Genomic DNA, 16,933 nt, shown 5'->3' with positions numbered 1-16,933 from the left:
ACAGATCTGGTTCTTGCACATACCTCGACACACAGTAGGCGCCCAATAAGTACCCGTCAGGTAGATGATTAGATAGGCAGGTGCCTGACCGAGACTGAGCCCCCACTCTTCACTGTCAGACCAGCTTTGTTTTTTCTTTTTTTTGGTAACATATTATCAGCCACCCTAGTTTCTTATAGACTAAACCCCGACTATTTTATCAAACGATTAAAAAAAAATTTTTAAATCCACATAATATATTCACCTTTTTAAAGTAGGCAATTCTGCGGTTTCTAGTATATTCACAAAGTTGTGCGAGCATCACCACTAATTCTAGGACACTCCCATCACCTCGGAAGGAGATTCCACACCCGACAGCAGCTGCTCGCATCCCTTTTCCCCACCCCCGGCAACCGCGAATCTGTCTCTGTGGATTTGACAATTCTGAACGTTTCGTGTAAAGGGGACCGTGCAACGTGTGGCCTCTGGCGCCCGGCATCTTTCACTTAGGGCCATGCTTCCAGGGTTCGTCCTTTTGGGGGCCTGTATCCGTACTTCCTTCCTTTTTGGGGCCGAATAATGCTCCGTTGTCTCACAACCTAATTTATGCTCCAAAGGATCTGAGAACCTCCCCACCTTTTTTTGTTATATATTTTTGAATGTCCGTTGCTGTCCCAGTTTGCCCATCAATGACTTGCAGAGTTAGAAAAACTCTTCAAAGAGAGTTAGCTAGTCCTTGTCCGGAAAAAATGGCCAGCGTGGTTCCAGTTTCTTCCCACGGATTCTGGCCACCCCTCTGCCCCTGGAGGAGAAAATGGCAAAGGAAGCCAGTTGCCCCAGGTTTACAAGCTGTAATCAAAGGGAATCGGATCCCTGGTGCTGTGTGAACAGAGAGGACATTGCCATCAGCAGCAGCCCGCTGGCCAGACTCCAGGGGACCTTCCTCCAGCCCCCCACCTGCCCCTCCCCAGGAGTGTGGGGAGGCCTGTCTGGCTCTCAGAACAATGGAACAAAGAGGCCTGGAGAAGTTGCAGGAACCTGTTTGACCGAGATTGCTGCTGTAATGAATCAAGCTCCTGAAACGCCTTCCACCTCCTCCCTACACAAATATCCCTAGGCCCGAAGCTCTGTCTTTCCTGCAGGAGCCCGAGCTGGGGCTTGCTCCTGAGGAGCTGGAAGCGGTGGGGGTGGAAGCATCTTTGTGCAGCGAGGGCGGGCCTGGCCTGCTCAGGGCTGAGAAAGAGAGAGGCTGTTCTGAGAAAGTGCCTGGCTCTGGCTAGTCAGTCATTACCCACAGGTCGCTGATGTGTGACCTGGGGCAGAGGGGCCTGGCTGCCAGACTAGGAATTTCATTCCTGCCCAGACAGTGGGTCCGACCTCCTATACCTTTGCTCTGGCTAACAAGCGACACATGGCCTAAAGCCCCAAACAAAGCCCTGCCCCCCTCACCAAAGAAAGAAGGTCACGCATCTAGGAGAATAGATGTGTGTAAAGAGCCAGCCGTCTGAGGAAGTGTGCCATGAGCTTCACGGAGACGATGTCCTTTGGCCCCTGAAGCCACCCTGTGACGTATGCATGACTACTACCATCCCGGATGAGAAACGTGAGTCTTCGAGGGTAAATAACTTGTCCAAATCACTCGCTGTCTGAATTCATCATGACTATGATGAAGATGAAGATGATGATGATGATGATGATGATCACTCATCTGGTGCTTATGTAACGACAACCTCACGTGCTAGTTTTATTTCCGTTTTACAACCAAGGAAACTGAGGCCAGAGAGGTCGACTTGCTGGGAAGCAGTGGAGCTGGAATTAGGCAGGGGCAGGGGGGTGGGGGGCTGTCTGGCTTCCCAGCCCCGCCCTTAACTGCAAGGCACTGCTGCGGACTTGTCAGCCCTCAGAGTCACGACATTGTGACATCCGGCCTGCCCTCCTTCCTCTCTGCTGTCCTTCACCACCCCTCCCCCCTCACATTTGAAAGGCCCAGATGAGTTTAGTTGCCCTCTCGAGATCCCACGGTTAGAGGCACAGGAGACAGGACACAAGAGCTTCCACTTCTTGATGGCTCCCCTGGGCACCGTCCAGCAGACCACACTACCCCCCCCAGGCCGCCCCCGCCAGCTGCAGGCTCTGAGCACATGTAAGGCGGCTGCCACAGAGTGAGGGTGGGGGAGGGGGAGGGGAGGAGCGGAGCGAGCCAGAGAAAGGATGAGGGAGTGGGAAGAGAGCGGAGCCACCTGGAAGCCTGAGCGCCCAGTTAATGAAGGTCGAACGTCCTCCCCGCTGCCCACTGATGTTCCCAGCCTTGGAATCGACGCTCACCCAGCAGCAGCAGCAGCAAAGGGCATCCGAGTGACCTGGGTCCCCCAAGGACCCTTCTCCTGGTGTCCCGACATCCCCAGCCAAGCGTGTGTGCAAAGACTGCCCACGGTGTCTCCTCTGCGGGCCTTGGAGCTAATCGCTGGGGCTTTCCTGCCGCAGGCTCTCATCCGCCACCCGCCCGAGGGGCCCCTGGCTGGGAAGGACGTTCCAGCTCTCTGCTCTGACCCTGCGCCCTGCGTGCCTCCCGTCTCCCTTCTCCAGAGCCTCCTGGGGGCTCCTGCGCTCAGAATGCCACCTAAGCTATTTGACAGGTTTGAAAAGGAACGTCTCTCCCCTGCCGACATGGGGATGTGTCCGCATCGAGCTGACATCTTCTTTATAACACTTGACGAAAGGTTCGCCAAGTGGCGTTTCTACATGAGCGCGTGCTGGATGGATATGCTCCAAGGGGGCTGGGAACATTCGCACTAACAGGCTAGAAATGCAAGGACAGACTGCCGTCCGCACGTGTGGGACTCGGCCCGTGACAGGCCCTGGAAGGTGCGTCTCCAAGCCCTGTTGCAACCGAGCGTCGACTGCCTTGGGTACTTGGCAAGTGGTTTTGAGACCCATGGCTTCAAGTAGGAATGCTAACTGCTTATTTGAGCTTCCAAACCTACAGGTGATCTATCAGACTTAACACTTAGTTCCTGCTAAGTGCTAAATGCTGTTCTGAGGGCTTAACAAGCATCGGCATAGTTCAACCTCGCAGCAACCCTATGCACAGACAGGGAACAAAGGTCTGGAGAAGTCAGGGAACACCCCGAGGCCACATGGCTAATAAGCGGTGAACTGGGATTCAAACGGGGCAGGCCAGCCCCAAGCGCGGGCTGCGTAACCACCTGTCTTATGCTTCTTTCCATCCCAAAACCCCGATGATGGACTTTTTCACCAATTCTGGGGCCCGAGGGCCAGGAGAAGGAAGACGGACGGACTGTGGAAGGGAGTGGCAGGGTGTTCAGACGTCTCAAGTGCCATCTCGGGACCTTGGGTCCCACATAACGTCCCCTGTTTTAACAGGTGACTGGGTGACTCTGCCATGTCAGGGGACGTCCCGACCTTGACCGTCCTCCCGAGGGTCCTCAAGAGCCTAGGTTCAGATGCTGCCTTTTGAGAATCCCACACTCAGTAGGCTCTGGCCTGAGGACCAACTAGATCCCTCTGAGAGGGGACCAGAGGACAGTCACCTGGCCTTCGACCTGACACATTATAGGCACTGAGATCCTACCTGCCCAATGGCAGAATGAGTTCGTCCCATCAATGAAGGATGAACGCAGTGAAAAACGTTAAAATGAGTGAAAGGTCGGTGAGACAGGGGAGGGAAAGGAGGCAGAGGAGACCTTTGCTTTCTGCAGGTGTCTCCCATGACAGCAGTGTGACCAAGGAGCCACCGAGATCAGGAAGCAGGTGTTCTCTGCATTTCAGATGCGGAAACAAAAGTCCTAGACGGGTTAAGAGACCCGTGCCTGTTCGGGGTCTTCAAACCCCAGACGGGTGCCCCCTCCAGACGCAGCGTCCAGACGGGGTGATGTCTGCGCCCCGCCCCACCCCACCCCACCCTACTTATCTGTGTCACCTGCTGCTTGAGCAACAGCAGGACTGGCCGCACAGCCTGGCTCCACAAGCCTTGACCTGTCTCCAGGAGCAGGATCCTGAGCTCCATAACTCCACGTGGCTTTACGCTGAGCATCACCAGCTCCCTGAGGACGGAGCAAGGGCAGGGTGGGCAGTGCGCTGTGCGCCTGTCACCCCTGGGCCATTGCTTGGTCTCTGCCAAATAGAGCCCTGGATCCTGACATGGCCGCGGCTGGCCTGGAACTGGTCCCCGGGGCTCCGTGCAGCCTCACTCCCGCTGGCCCCTTGCCGCCCGGGAAGGGGGAGGGCAGAATCGCCGGCTCCCTTCCCACAAGATGTGATCCCCGAGCTCCTCGCTTGCCGTGGGAACCCTGGCTAGCAGGAGCCCTAGGCCCGGGGTCACGGGATCTCGGGGTCCCAACCCGTGTGACGGGGAAGGAGTCACAGCTGTCACAGAGCCAGGCTCCTCCTTCTTATTTAGGTCGATCTCTGAGACTCCAGGCGCACTCAGGGACATCGCTGAGCAGACCAACCAAGCAGACTGTGGCTGTGGGGACGATGTGGCTCAGCCTCAGGATAGAAGGACGGGAAGGGACAGTCCGACTGCCTCGGCGGAAGGCAGAGGCCCCCACCGGCCCCGTGCTGCACCCCGGCTGCCTCCTCAGGCCCCAGCCCTGGCTTCCCTCACGCTGACGCTTTTGCACGCTGCTGCAGGACCTCAGCACGGCTTGAGGAAGGAAGACGGCAGTGCCTTCGGGAGGGGAGCCCAGACCTCAGCGGGAGCAGGCATTGTGGAAACGGCTCTGGACGAGCAGACCAAAGACCTGCGTTAGAAGCAAAGCTCTGCCCCGCGCTGGCACCTGATGCCGGGCAAGTCACGGGCTCTCCTTGCCGTCTCGACTCCACCCTCTTTCACGTGGAGACAATAAAACCTTGCTAACCTCCAGCAGGACCAGATGTGAAGACTGAATGCAAAAGAACTCAGCACCCAGGAAGTGCTCAATAAATATTGATAACATAATAGATTGGTGGCTTAAGGACTTTGAAACGTAGGAATTCAACTTTGCTCTAAACTACATACCGAGGCAAAAGTCTCATAGTCACACCAGCTGGCACGGCCACCCCTGAAGCCTTCAGTCACAGGTTCAACAGGGGCCAGAAGGAACTGTCCCATGTCATACTATCTCCTGGTCTAACTTCCTGTGAGCCTGTCTTCTCTGTCACCTGGGCCAAGACTGTATCCAACCCACCCCTTGTTCCCAGATCCTTGCACTTGATGCATTTGCGTTGAATGAACAGATAAATGGCCAGCTCCCTCTTATTCGGGTAGAATAATTCCAGATCATTTAAGAAGAATAACGACGAAAGCGTGTTGCGTGCCGGGCCCTGCCTCAGCGCCTTAGACACTGACTCATTTGACTCGCAACCGCCCTATGAAATTGGTCCTATTATTATCATCACCCCCATTTTATGGATGAAGAACCAAGTGACACTCTAAACGGCAGAACCGGGACCCTGAGCAAGGTCGTTTGCCCCAAGTGTCCGTGTGTGGAGCGTCATGCTGGGCTGCCTCCCGGGGAGCAGGCTCCGTTCTGTCCTTGAAGACCTCCAGGGAGGCAGAGGCACCATCGCTCTAGAACTTTTCATCCCGAAAGTCAAACACCTGCCCTGCGTTCCGGATGAAACTCCTCTGACTTTAACGTCGGTCTCATTTATTAATTTATTCCGTGCATGTTTTCTGAGCTTTCCTCGCTCCTCTGTAGACCCCAAACCCTTTCGTATTCTTAAAAATAGGCAATAAGCCGCGATTCTGAATTCTCTTATTTATGTAAAAACTCCGACCCATTTGCTTTTTCTTGCAGAACCTCGTTTTTATTCCTATAATCTTTTTCTTTTTATCCCCCAATGTGCTCTTAGGATGTAGAACAGAACGGCCTCCCGTAGGCTCGCTCCTCCCTGTCGATCCCGCCATTGTGGGCTTTTCCCATCAGAGAAGCCACAGCACCGTGTCGTGTGTTCAGCTTTCGCCGTGGTCACAGTCTCGTCCTCTACAATACCTGTGTCGACTAGCTCTTCCTTCCCTTCGTGTAGTGTTTTGTACCTCAAGTATACTTTTTACCTGAATTGGAGTCTCTGTTGTTGGATTTCATCCTCTTTATGAATTTTTATTACTTTAATTTTTTTTTACGCCTACGGCACCTGGTCTTAGGTGGTCTCCCATCCAAGTACTAACCAGGCCCGACCCTGCTTAGCTTCCGAGATCAGACGGGATTGGCCTTGTTCAGGCATGGCTCTTAATAAATTTCTGATGTGTCAAGGTCACTTTCACATTTGATTCTCACCTTGCAGAGAACTGGCAGAGTACTTTATTACAATGCTATTTTTCTCAGCTGTTAAAATGAGTCGCTGAAGATGTTTTGGAGGAACTCCTCCTCGTGGTCTGTGTATTCTGATACAGAAATCCACAGATAACCCAGGTGGCACCATGTTCCCTGTCCTGTGACACAGCAGCCTGCCCAGAGGAGCAGGATCCATAGTGTCCAGGAGGCAGCAGCCAGTGGCACTCTGGAGGGTTTGACCTTCTCTGCCACACCTGCAGGGAGCAGGAGGAAGAGCCTGACCCCACCTTCACCCCAACCCCACCTCCACCCCGACCCCCACGATGATAGATAATGATCTCTAAAGCACATGGCCCTATCGATCTCAGGATCTGTCACAGATGGAAAGATCACCCAGGCCACCCTCATCTCTGCAGGAAGAGGCTGCAGGCCATGAAGACCCTCTTCGCCGCTAGCAGTAGCTCTGCTTGTCAGGTAGCAAGGCCTGAAGGGGTCCAGTCTGAATCTTAAGAGTTAACAGCATGGAAAGTGACTACACCCGCTCAAAGGAGAGCTGCTGAGAACAGTATGCATTTGGCCCGGAATATATCAGAAAATGAGAAAGTGCAGAGAAAGTTTACCAAGTAGCCAAACAAAGGCTACAGCGCCTGGGAGAGGAGAGGCTTGTTACACAGAGGCCAGGGAGAGGGGCTCAAAGTGGCTGGGATGCCCCACAAAAGAAAACCTTTACAAAGAAAGGACAGTTGCCAGACTGAAGTCGTAAGCAGTTGGTGAGTGGCTTGTATACATGGTGCACATTTCAGGCCGCAAATTCAGGTGTGTGAGAAATATAACTTTATTGTCTAGAGCTGAACCTCAGTTTTACCACCAGATAGTGGAAACCGGGTCTGACAATTGGTGGTCCCCTCGTCCCCATCCACCATCCCTAGGGGGCCAGTGTCTTGCTGGTTCCCAGGCATAGAGGGGTGAAGTGTACGTCTGGTCAGCGTCACCATCATCATCCCCTATGCACAGTGGCATCTGCAGAGAAGTCTGTCATGCATTCTGGCCTCTAGTTTTGTTCCAAGAAGGTCACCCAGTGGTCCCCTCCATCCCAGCGGCTGGATCTGCACCTGTCTCAGCTTCACCCATATTCCTCAGAACCACAGACAACTCGACGGAGCCTCCTGACAGACTTTTCTACCCCGGACCCCAGTGCCCCTGAGATTCTGTGGCCTTTCTGTTTTCCTGTGTTTCATTCTAAAATAAAGCATGGGTCCCCTACACTCAAGGATTCCTGAAACGATGGCATTACTGTATGTGGACACATATGCACGCATTGGCCTGCATTCACGCGCGCACGCGCACACACACACACACACACACACACACACACCCCTTATTCTCAGGGACTTTCCAGAATCTACTCTCTTCCCAGCTGGGAGTGGGGCGAGGTGGCTGAGCGTTTCGAGTATGCTTTCTTGTACTAAACATTCTTCCAAAATGTTTGTTTACGGCACACGTTTTATGTTCCCAGTCCTTCAAGATTTAAGCTTTTAAAACTAAAAAAGAAAATTGTATTCTTGAGGCTCGTAAGGCTTGTCTCTGCTTTTCTTATGAGTCATCCCTCCCCTGGGGTCAATGAACACTGCAGACTGAATAGGGGGAGGGCAGAGCACACCAGGAAACAGCCAAGGAGAGAGGGAAACTCCATTTACTATCTCAAAACTAGGAAACCAGCTATAAATCAGAAACTCACTTTAGTATGAAGGTTTTAGGAATTCCAGGTTGCAGAAAATTAAGGGTCCAGGCTAAATGTCCTTGGTCCCTGGAACAAATGTTATAGGAACACTGAGGGATAGCAAATGATGGGTTTCAAGAGCGGGCACAGAGCACTGAGGACCGGGCAGGAGTTCCCTGGTTGTGGCACTGAAGTTCCCGGCTCAAGGCTGGTCGATTTTCACATGCAGATTAGCAAATGGAGCTCGGCTCCCAGTTACGAAGCAGCCACTTCCCTGTGAACTTCTAATTTCTTTATTCAAAAATTTTATTGTTTCCTTTGAATAAGCTGCTTTGTGGCTGGAGTTCTCATCTGACTCATATTATGGAATAATCCTATAATTGAGGGTACGCAGCGAATGGCTTAGGAAATCCTCGTGGAAAAACCACACTCTTTGCTCTCCATGCTAGAAGCCATGTTCGCTCAGGGGTAACTTGGCCTTCTTCAACCCTGCTTCAGATGGCTATGAGTTCCTGGAGATCCTGAAGCAGGTGGCTCGGGACAACACAGACAACCCCGACCTGAGCATCGTGTGGATCGACCCGGACGACTTTCCTCTGGTGAGTGGCCACCTTCGCGGGCTCGCGTTTGTGTTTAGTGTGAGACCCTGTTGCATGAAAGAGGCTGTGAAATGGGAGGGGCATTTGCAGGAACCCAGTGGCCACCCCCATCTAGGGTAGGCGATCTTGACCACTCGGGCAACATTGAACTTGGGGCTTGGTGCTGACCCTGACGTGGATTGACTCCATTGTTTTCGCTCCCTGGAGACCAGAAGTCTCTTTCCAGGGCCCACGCAAGTGAGCTGGGTGAAATTCTTCTGCCAGCAGCTCCAGAGCTGTGCCTCATTCCACTGCTACCCCTTGCTACGACCCCTTTCATTTTCTGGGTGGGGACCATCGTTCTGAGGCAGCCTGAGTTACTAAGCAATGAAAATCAGACGTGAACATTTTGCATTGAGTTAAGAACATCATGGCGAGAAGGAGCAACCTTTTAGAGGCCAGAGACCCCCACCTGTCTTCTTCGTGTGTTCTCCCACATCCTAGCAGAACGTCTGGCACTGGACTGGAATGTGTAAGAGTTTCAAGTCCAAACTCTAGCTAGTGTCAACGACCAATGGCCAAAAGGCCTTGATTATGCTTAGTTTTAAAGTGAATAAAAAGAATTTGTACAATACACGAACTTTGTGATAATGATAATACATGTAGCTAATATACTCTGTGCCTGGAACTATAAGTTCTTTCCATGTGTCACCTCGTCTAATCCTCTCAACGACCCTGAGAAAGTAGGGACTGTTAGAATCCCGGTGTTCCAGGTGAAAAGAATGACAGCTGGAGAGGCTAAAACTGTAAGTGGTTGACGTGACAGTCCAGCCCGGGTCTGTGTGATGCTTTGTCTATTAGTCAAGAGACTTCAGGTTGAGCTAACTCCTGGTAACTGCTGCAAGTCTATCATTAGGTTATAAATGAGAACTCTATCTTTCTTCCAGGAATCATTTGTTGCAAAATTGAGGGTAAAATTTTAGTGATTGCAAGGGTCCTGAAACCCAATCCTACATACAAAGATGAGTGAGTCAAAGGTTGACTTCCATGACACCTGAGGTCAATGTCATAATTCTGGGTAACATAATAAGGTCATGGCTTTGTAAGACCCTATATACTATAGCTTTGTTTAGTTAGTCTCCGCCTGGTTATATTTCTAGTTTATCTGGACTGTTTTGTTATGCGAGCTTCCAGATGGTCTGCAGTTCTCCTGACCTGCAGTGCCACGTGCCTTTTGCAAAAGAGAAGACTGCGGACCAGTCTAATTTCTGGGTCCTGACTATCCCCAGTCCCCATGGGCCAGTATTTGCTGGGGAGACTTCCTCCCCCTGCCCACCTCCATTTCCTTAGCCCCGTGGCCTCTGACTCCTTTAGTGCTTCTCCGGCCAGGATGAGTCCATGTGGGACCCAAACCTAGCCAATGAAGAAACTCCTTTCACTTGTATGCCGGCCTATGGCACGTCACTCCCCGAGCAGCCCGCTCATGTCGCAAAGTGGCACCAGGTAAGGGGTTTTTAAATAGGACATCGAAAGAAAGGTGGAGGGAAATGTCTCCTCTACCACCCATAAACTATAAAAAAGCCCCATGTCATTTGGGAATCGACTTTGGACCATGTCCGTAATGGTCTTCCTTACAGCTGTGGAAGCTTTTATATTACATGTTTTCATAGTTCGTGTCATGACATCCTTTTTGTGTGTGCTTATTTGGAGGGCTTGAGGGCTGGGACCAACTCTTCAATTTCCTAAGTGCCCACAGCTGTTTTGAGACCTTGAACTGATGGTGATCTGTTTACAGTATGGGATGGCAGGTGGGTCCAGCCACAAAGAGTGGTTTTAACATGGACTGCCCTCTGCCCACTGTCTAATTTTATTTTTTGTTGCCACAGCTTGTCGCCTATTGGGAAAAGACTTTCAAGATTGACCTATTCAAGCCGCAGATTGGGGTGGTGAATGTGACAGATGTGAGTATGCCCCACGAAAGCTTGCTCAGGCACCCAGAGCCTGCCCCATTTGCTGCCATGCAGCCCAGACTGTGAGGTCATGTGTAGGAGCCCAGGCCCTCATAAAACGAGCAGGACCCTTGGCCCTGCCCAAGCAGAAAACTTGCCAGGATGGTCTCTGAGCCGGCCCCAGCCTATGGGTCCACAGTTGTCTCACATGGGCACTTTCCCTTGCTTATGGGGCCAGCCTGACCTGGTTCAACTATCTATTTGGAAATTTCCACCCAAGTAAACCATCCCGTATTTTCTCCCAATGCCCCTAAACAAGGTCTCTTAGCCTACACCTGGAGCTGGCACTGTGTGGTGGGCGATGGGGCGGCCATGGCCCATGTGGGCGACCACCTGGCCGCTGGGACTGGAGGCCAGAGACCGGGCCTGCCGAGGGCAGGAAGCAGACCACGCGGGAGGAGGGGACTTCTCACCATTCACATGCCACCAAACTGAGGGTGGGGAAGGCTAGTGAGGAGGACTTGCCGAGCATGCGGAATTTTAGACGTCAGTCCAGAAATCCGATGTGAGCCCACCGTAACGACACAGAAGTGGGGACGGATACAACCAGGCAAAACATGGACAGAAGGGACGGTCCCAGAGCACCCGGCAGAGCCACAGTCAGTCGTGGTGGCAACTCTGGTGACTGGGGGCCAGTTACATGCCCTTCTACCCTGTTGGTGTATGTTCAGTCACCTGGGGTATTCCATATTTATGTATTTTGTAAACTGCTTTTTAAATTAATAACGACATGAATAATAATTTAAAAAATGTGATCGAGTTACAGTATTTTGAAACAACAGTAGGATGGATATTAGGAGAAAAATGGAAGCACTTTCCACTGCCCCGACCCCATCCTTAGTCCCATTTCCCGAGGGAACCATTGGTGACTGTATATGTATTCGTTGCTATGGTACAGGTATCTTGCACATATGCTGATGTACTCGAGGAGGGGGCAGTAGAAATACAACAACAATTTACGATAAGGCCTGCTTTCGATGTCTCTAGGGACCGCCCCACTCCTGGGCTGCCTCCCAGTCCCCCCCGCCCTGCATGTCCCCACAGTATTAAGCTAAGGTGGGGGGCAGGGAGAGGGGCAGGTTAGGGTAGGGAGTGGGCTCTATCAAAGCAGTTCTGGTGACTCAGAGGGATTCTCCAGGATGGAGAGGCAAGGCAAAAATTAGGGGTGGGTGGGTGGGTGGGCGGGGAGGTGGCATCTCTGGTGGGGTTGGAGCAGCCGCCAGTCTCCGTGCTGGGCCTGGCCCACTCCCCTACCCACCCCCCACAGCCCTGCCTCCTCACCTACTCCCCTTCTTCCCGAAACCCTTTGCACAGAGTATACACGTACACACATATCCATCCCATGGAGTACATCTTTCCTTTCATGCTACACAAACGGGACACTGCACATGTAATTCTGCAACCCGGCATTTCCATTTAATGCTGTGCACACATCCGATAAGTGTGAGTGACCTGGGGCCCATCAGCACAGCTGCTCAGCCCCCTGGGCTGGCTCGCGCCTCGTACCTGCGCTCACCCACGCATCCTGCCCCTCGTCCGCAGGCCGACAGTGTCTGGATGGAGATTCTGAGTGACGATGACCTGCCCACAGTGGAGGAGCTGGAAGAATGGATTGAGGATGTGCTTTCCGGAAAGATAAACACCGAGGACGATGACAATGAGGATGAAGATGACGAAGATGACGATGACGGTGATGATGACGATGACGACGACGACTCCGATGAGGAGGATGACGACGACAGTGACGACGACGATGATGAATAGCCCGACTCCACGTGATTCTGGTGAAGATCTCAGCTGCCCGCATCCACACAGACAGCACACGGTAGCCGCGGGCGGCCCTGGCCCTCGCCCGGCCAGCTCCTCCCCCTTTGCCAGCGTCTCTCTTCCTGTTCCTGTGTCATCGGGAGCTGCGCAATTCAGCAAACGCCTTGCTAAACCCCGTCACCCCACCTGGCAAGGACAAGTGGGGGATTATTCCCATGTTGACTGTCTTGATTGTCATGGAGAAGCCCTCATTCTCTGACCGGCTGCGGTCACGGCAGTGCCAGAATCTGGGGAAAATGACCCTCTAACATCTCTGCTCAAGTTTGTCGTCTTGGTGAGCATGGAGCGACTTTGTTATCAAAGCCCAGAGAGGACGTCAGTTAATCTCCTTAGCCCCGGATGTCAGCTAGGACACGACCACCAACCGCCTTCCCATCCCCCTGCCCCGTCCAGAGAAGGCTCAGCCTTGGAAACAGGTGTATGTCAGCTCGTCTTGGCTCCATTAAACTCATTATCTTAAGTGTAGGTCAGACCATTATGACCTCAGATCCAGGCTTTTGGGTGTCTACCGAGAGGACTTGACGCGCCTGTGTGTGGATGTCATCATCGTCTCTACCGTGCTAGGATACCGAGGTGGGAGGTCGATTTGCTCTCTGAACTTGCCCTGTAGGTCACAAGTCTCACATATCCACATGGGGGTGGGAGGAACTGAAAGGACTAAAGGTTTTTCGTTTTCTCTGATGGGTTCATATCCCTGATTGCATTGGCTGGTTTCCTAGCCTGAGCTGGGGTCTGAACACCCCTTCTCTGTCGCTGCTAGTGAGACTTCTCATTTGGAGTAAAGGTTGGTTTATCCAGAGGTCAGTTACCTCTCCGTTTATCAGCCCCCCCATAGCCGACCAGGACAACAGTAATTAGAGTTCATAATGATGCCCTGAGGAACTAAAAAAAAATCCCCAAGTGCCTTCTGAACCATCTAAAAGTTATCCTGTGCTCTATAGATTTAGCGTTAAGCGTGCATTACAAGGTTCTAATTTATTTTCTCAATCTTTAAATGCTTGTAAGACACTGCAGATTCTTTGAAAATGAGGCAATCCTTGTATGGAATAGTAGTAAACTAACTCTGTCATTAAAGTCATATTTTGAAAAAATGGAGACTGTCTCGAAAATCCCTCTTGATTTTCTGATCCTGCTCCTTTTCTCTTGGCTCCTGTTCCTCTCTATTCCTTCTCTGTTGTCTTTTCTGGCCCCCTTTCCTCTGCTCGCCCTTTAAATACCAGTGTTTCACAGTATCTCTCAACGCTAACACTTTTCTAAGGTGCTATCGTCCAGGCCCATCGGCTACTACTTATGTTCTAGTGACCTCCACATGTGGGTCCCTGACCTTGACATCTCTCCTAAAAGCGGGTTTTAGACCCATTCATTCAACTGCTTTAAGACTTCTTGGTTTAGAAGATGTTGCACAAGCACTTCAAACAATGTAACAAAAACCCAGCCTAGGTCCTTCCCCAGAACTGCTGCTCCTTGTGGAGTCCCAGTCTGGATGAGTGAGATCACTATCTATCCAACTGCCTAAGTGGTAGGAAGTGGGGGGTGGGTGGGGTCTTCCCCTCTGCTCCCACGGCATTTTGTTCATACCCCAAATCATGGCACTTATTTAAATGGCAACGCACATTTGCATGTCTGTTTTTTCACTAAATTGTAGGCTCCTTTCCTCGAGGCAAGGCATTGATCCTTGTATCCCCAGTACCTAGCATTTTGCTCAGCACAAAGTGGATGCGCATTTATCCAACTGATGGGTGAATAAGTGATTAACCAGAATGCCTATAACTCCTTAGCACTGCTGGATAGCAATGCCTATAGGACCTCCTTATTCTTCTCTCTCTCGTCAAGATGTGGGGGAGGCATTTCCCCCGGCTGAGCTGCGTTGCCATCCAGCCAGGCTCAACCACACCTCAAACAACCTCTTGGGGACATAAATCTTCAAAGCAATCTTTGAAGCTAATCTTTCAAATAGCTGAGGAATGTGGTCCATCGTGAAAGTGGTCTGTTTTTCAGCCCAGGAAAAGCCCCTCTTTCTCGGAGGCCTGAGTCACAGGCGTTAGGTTTAAAGCACGTCGTGGCGTCCTGTGTTAGGAGCGCTGAGTGCTAAGCGGGCACTGTCTGTGGTGTTGTTTAGTCATTGGTCTAAAACTTTACAAGCGGACGTTTATGAAACGTTAGGTCCGTGCCATTGCATTACATGTATTGTTTTAATCCTTGTAACGATTTTAGGACACGGGTCTTGTTATTATCCCCATTTTACAGATGAGGAAACTGAGTGAGGTACGAGGGCTCAGGTAGTTTTCCTAGGGTCACGCAAACACTGTAAAGGAGTGTCAACGTAACCCCATTTTAATGCTTAAATCAAGGATTTAAACTCTACTAAATTCCTTAAGGACTCGAAGGATTCCACTTCCTTTTCTCAGGTAGTGCCTGAAGGTGAACTTGAGGGCATTTCCCATAATTCTTTTTACTGGTGAGGCCAATAAGCCCCGTCTCGTTTCATTCTGGAGGCCATAATCAATTTAAACAGTATTGGAAATGTCAGCTAATTAGAACAGCAAGATCCAGTCATCCCGTTAGGAAAAAATAATTCATTGTGTTATCAAGAACGCACAATCATTTTCAATATGTTTCGTGAAAATATCATCTTATAACGTGAAATGAGCTTGGCTTTTCTGTAACAAGGTTGTGTGCTCTCTGGGCCCTTGTTTGTATTGCCTGGAAAGCCCATACTGTTAATAACGTCACCAGTCACAGTTCATTATGAGCAACGATCCTGACATGCCCCGCCCCCCCACATTCCTCTTAAATGCTGGTGGGTCCTGTGACTCTGTCCTCAAACTTGCTCTCGCCAGGTTTTCTCAGCCCTGCTCAGTGAGCACCAGAATCATAAGCTTATTTTAGAAAACACAGATGCCTGTCACCAGCCCTGAACGATAATTCAGCAGCTATTAGTACCATTAAGAATATGCTGGTGATTATCAAAAGTCAACCTTATCCCAAGCAGTTCTGGCAACACGGCGGCATCTGTTCAGATTTGTTTAGGATAGCCGATTGCTAAAGAAATAGGGATACAGAATCTTTCTGGCTTAGTGAGAAAGTTTCCAATGTGGATATTATCTTTCTTCAGGTTAGCAAAGCCCCCCCTCAGAAATATAGCCCTCGTGACAGGAAGCAAAGTGGCGAAGGGATGACAGCTCTTTGGGAGCGGAATGACCATAGCCGCCTAAATTTCAAGTCGCTTGTTTTAATGCATCTGCAGGCCTACAGGTTTGCAAGGTGCGTTAAAGGCCCCTTTCGAATTAATCTGGTATTTTCTCAATCCGAACTCTAGAGCAGTGATAACTAGAATTCTTAATGATAACCCTAAGGCCCATAAAATCCCAACGATTCCCCTAAAACGATCATAGGTGATCAGCGTCAGCATTGAGTGTGCCAGCATGTTCTCATTCATTCATTCCCTCAGGTAAATATTGAATCGATGGACCTTCAAAGCCTGTTAGCACACGGGGATCGCAGAAGGCAGAAACGAATGGCCATGGTGGAGAGCTGAGCAAGAAGCTAGAAAAGGAAAAGTGTTTAAAGTACCTTCTGTCAGTTCTACAAACGCATCATCATTTTGTCTGAAAGATTATGCGTTCTCAGAGCTGCAGGAATACATTCAGATGTAAATAGAGAGAACACACCCAAGCGTCGTCATCTCCTTTTGATGGTCCAAGTATAACGAGAAGATGCTTGCATGACCCTTTGACCTCCACAGAGAATGACACTGCTCATTCCCACACCTCTGCTGAGGGGCCTCATCTCTGGCACAGGAGGAGCCGGCCGTGGCCTCCATCATCTGACAGTTTATCATCTGATATTCTTAAGACTCGTCCAAAATTCTACAGCTGCATCATAGGTAATGAATGAAAAAGAGAAGAATCTTTGGTTTATATCTACACCCAGTTTTCATCTATTCTCTAGCAGAGTATTTATGCAGCTATAAATTGTGCACATCTTGGCGGACGACCCAGAGAAACAATGCCTATCAATAATCTGTATAATGAAAATCTTCCCATCGATTGCCTTCTCTGATCCCTGTCCATGTGATAGGAAAGGATTTGTATGCTATGAGCACTCTGCACAGGTAAAAAGATAGCGGAGCGCAGCGGAAAGCAAGCTTAGGTTTTTGGTCAAATAATCAAGTTCTCTTTAAATAGACTTATCTAAAATGTCATTAATTTAACTTGTGAGCTATTCACAAAAACAGTCTAATGTTCACCCCCTCACGAATCCAGGGTCTGACACTTTTCTCCCTCCTTACTTGATTCAAAGATCCTTTTTTTAACTTGCTGCTTTACTCAAAAGATCTCTTCATTTCCACATTTTAGAGCCTAAGAATTTAATTTTCAGTAATGTGTTCATTTAGAATATTCTCGACCATAAAATGATTGCAACCAGTAGTTCGTGTCACAACGGCAATTCTAGTTTCTCATTCAGTCAAATCTATCCTAATTGTCTTGGTTTTTAAGAGGATATGAAAATCATGCAAGAGGGAAAATGTTCCCTAAAAAA

At 50.4% G+C, this 16,933-nt stretch overlaps 1 protein-coding gene across 1 annotated transcript in view; it reads left to right on the top strand.

The window, feature by feature from the left end:
- CASQ2 (calsequestrin 2) overlaps positions 1-13,486 on the top strand; it is a 49,211-nt gene extending 35,725 nt beyond the window's left edge. Inside the window, exons 9-11 of the mRNA XM_039841292.1 lie at positions 8,476-8,576; positions 10,442-10,516; positions 12,107-13,486. Of these exons, the coding sequence (XP_039697226.1) occupies positions 8,476-8,576; positions 10,442-10,516; positions 12,107-12,328 (398 nt within the window). The 3' untranslated portion in view covers positions 12,329-13,486. The remainder of the gene's footprint in view (positions 1-8,475; positions 8,577-10,441; positions 10,517-12,106) is intronic.
- Positions 13,487-16,933: the final 3,447 nt, after the last annotated feature.

This window comes from Pteropus medius, unplaced genomic scaffold (genome assembly GCF_902729225.1).
Source record: "Pteropus medius unplaced genomic scaffold, Ma_sr-lr_union100, whole genome shotgun sequence".
Lineage (NCBI taxonomy): Eukaryota > Metazoa > Chordata > Mammalia > Chiroptera > Pteropodidae > Pteropus > Pteropus medius.
Note: the sequence above shows the minus strand (reverse complement) of the source record. Positions and strands in the feature narration are given on the sequence as shown.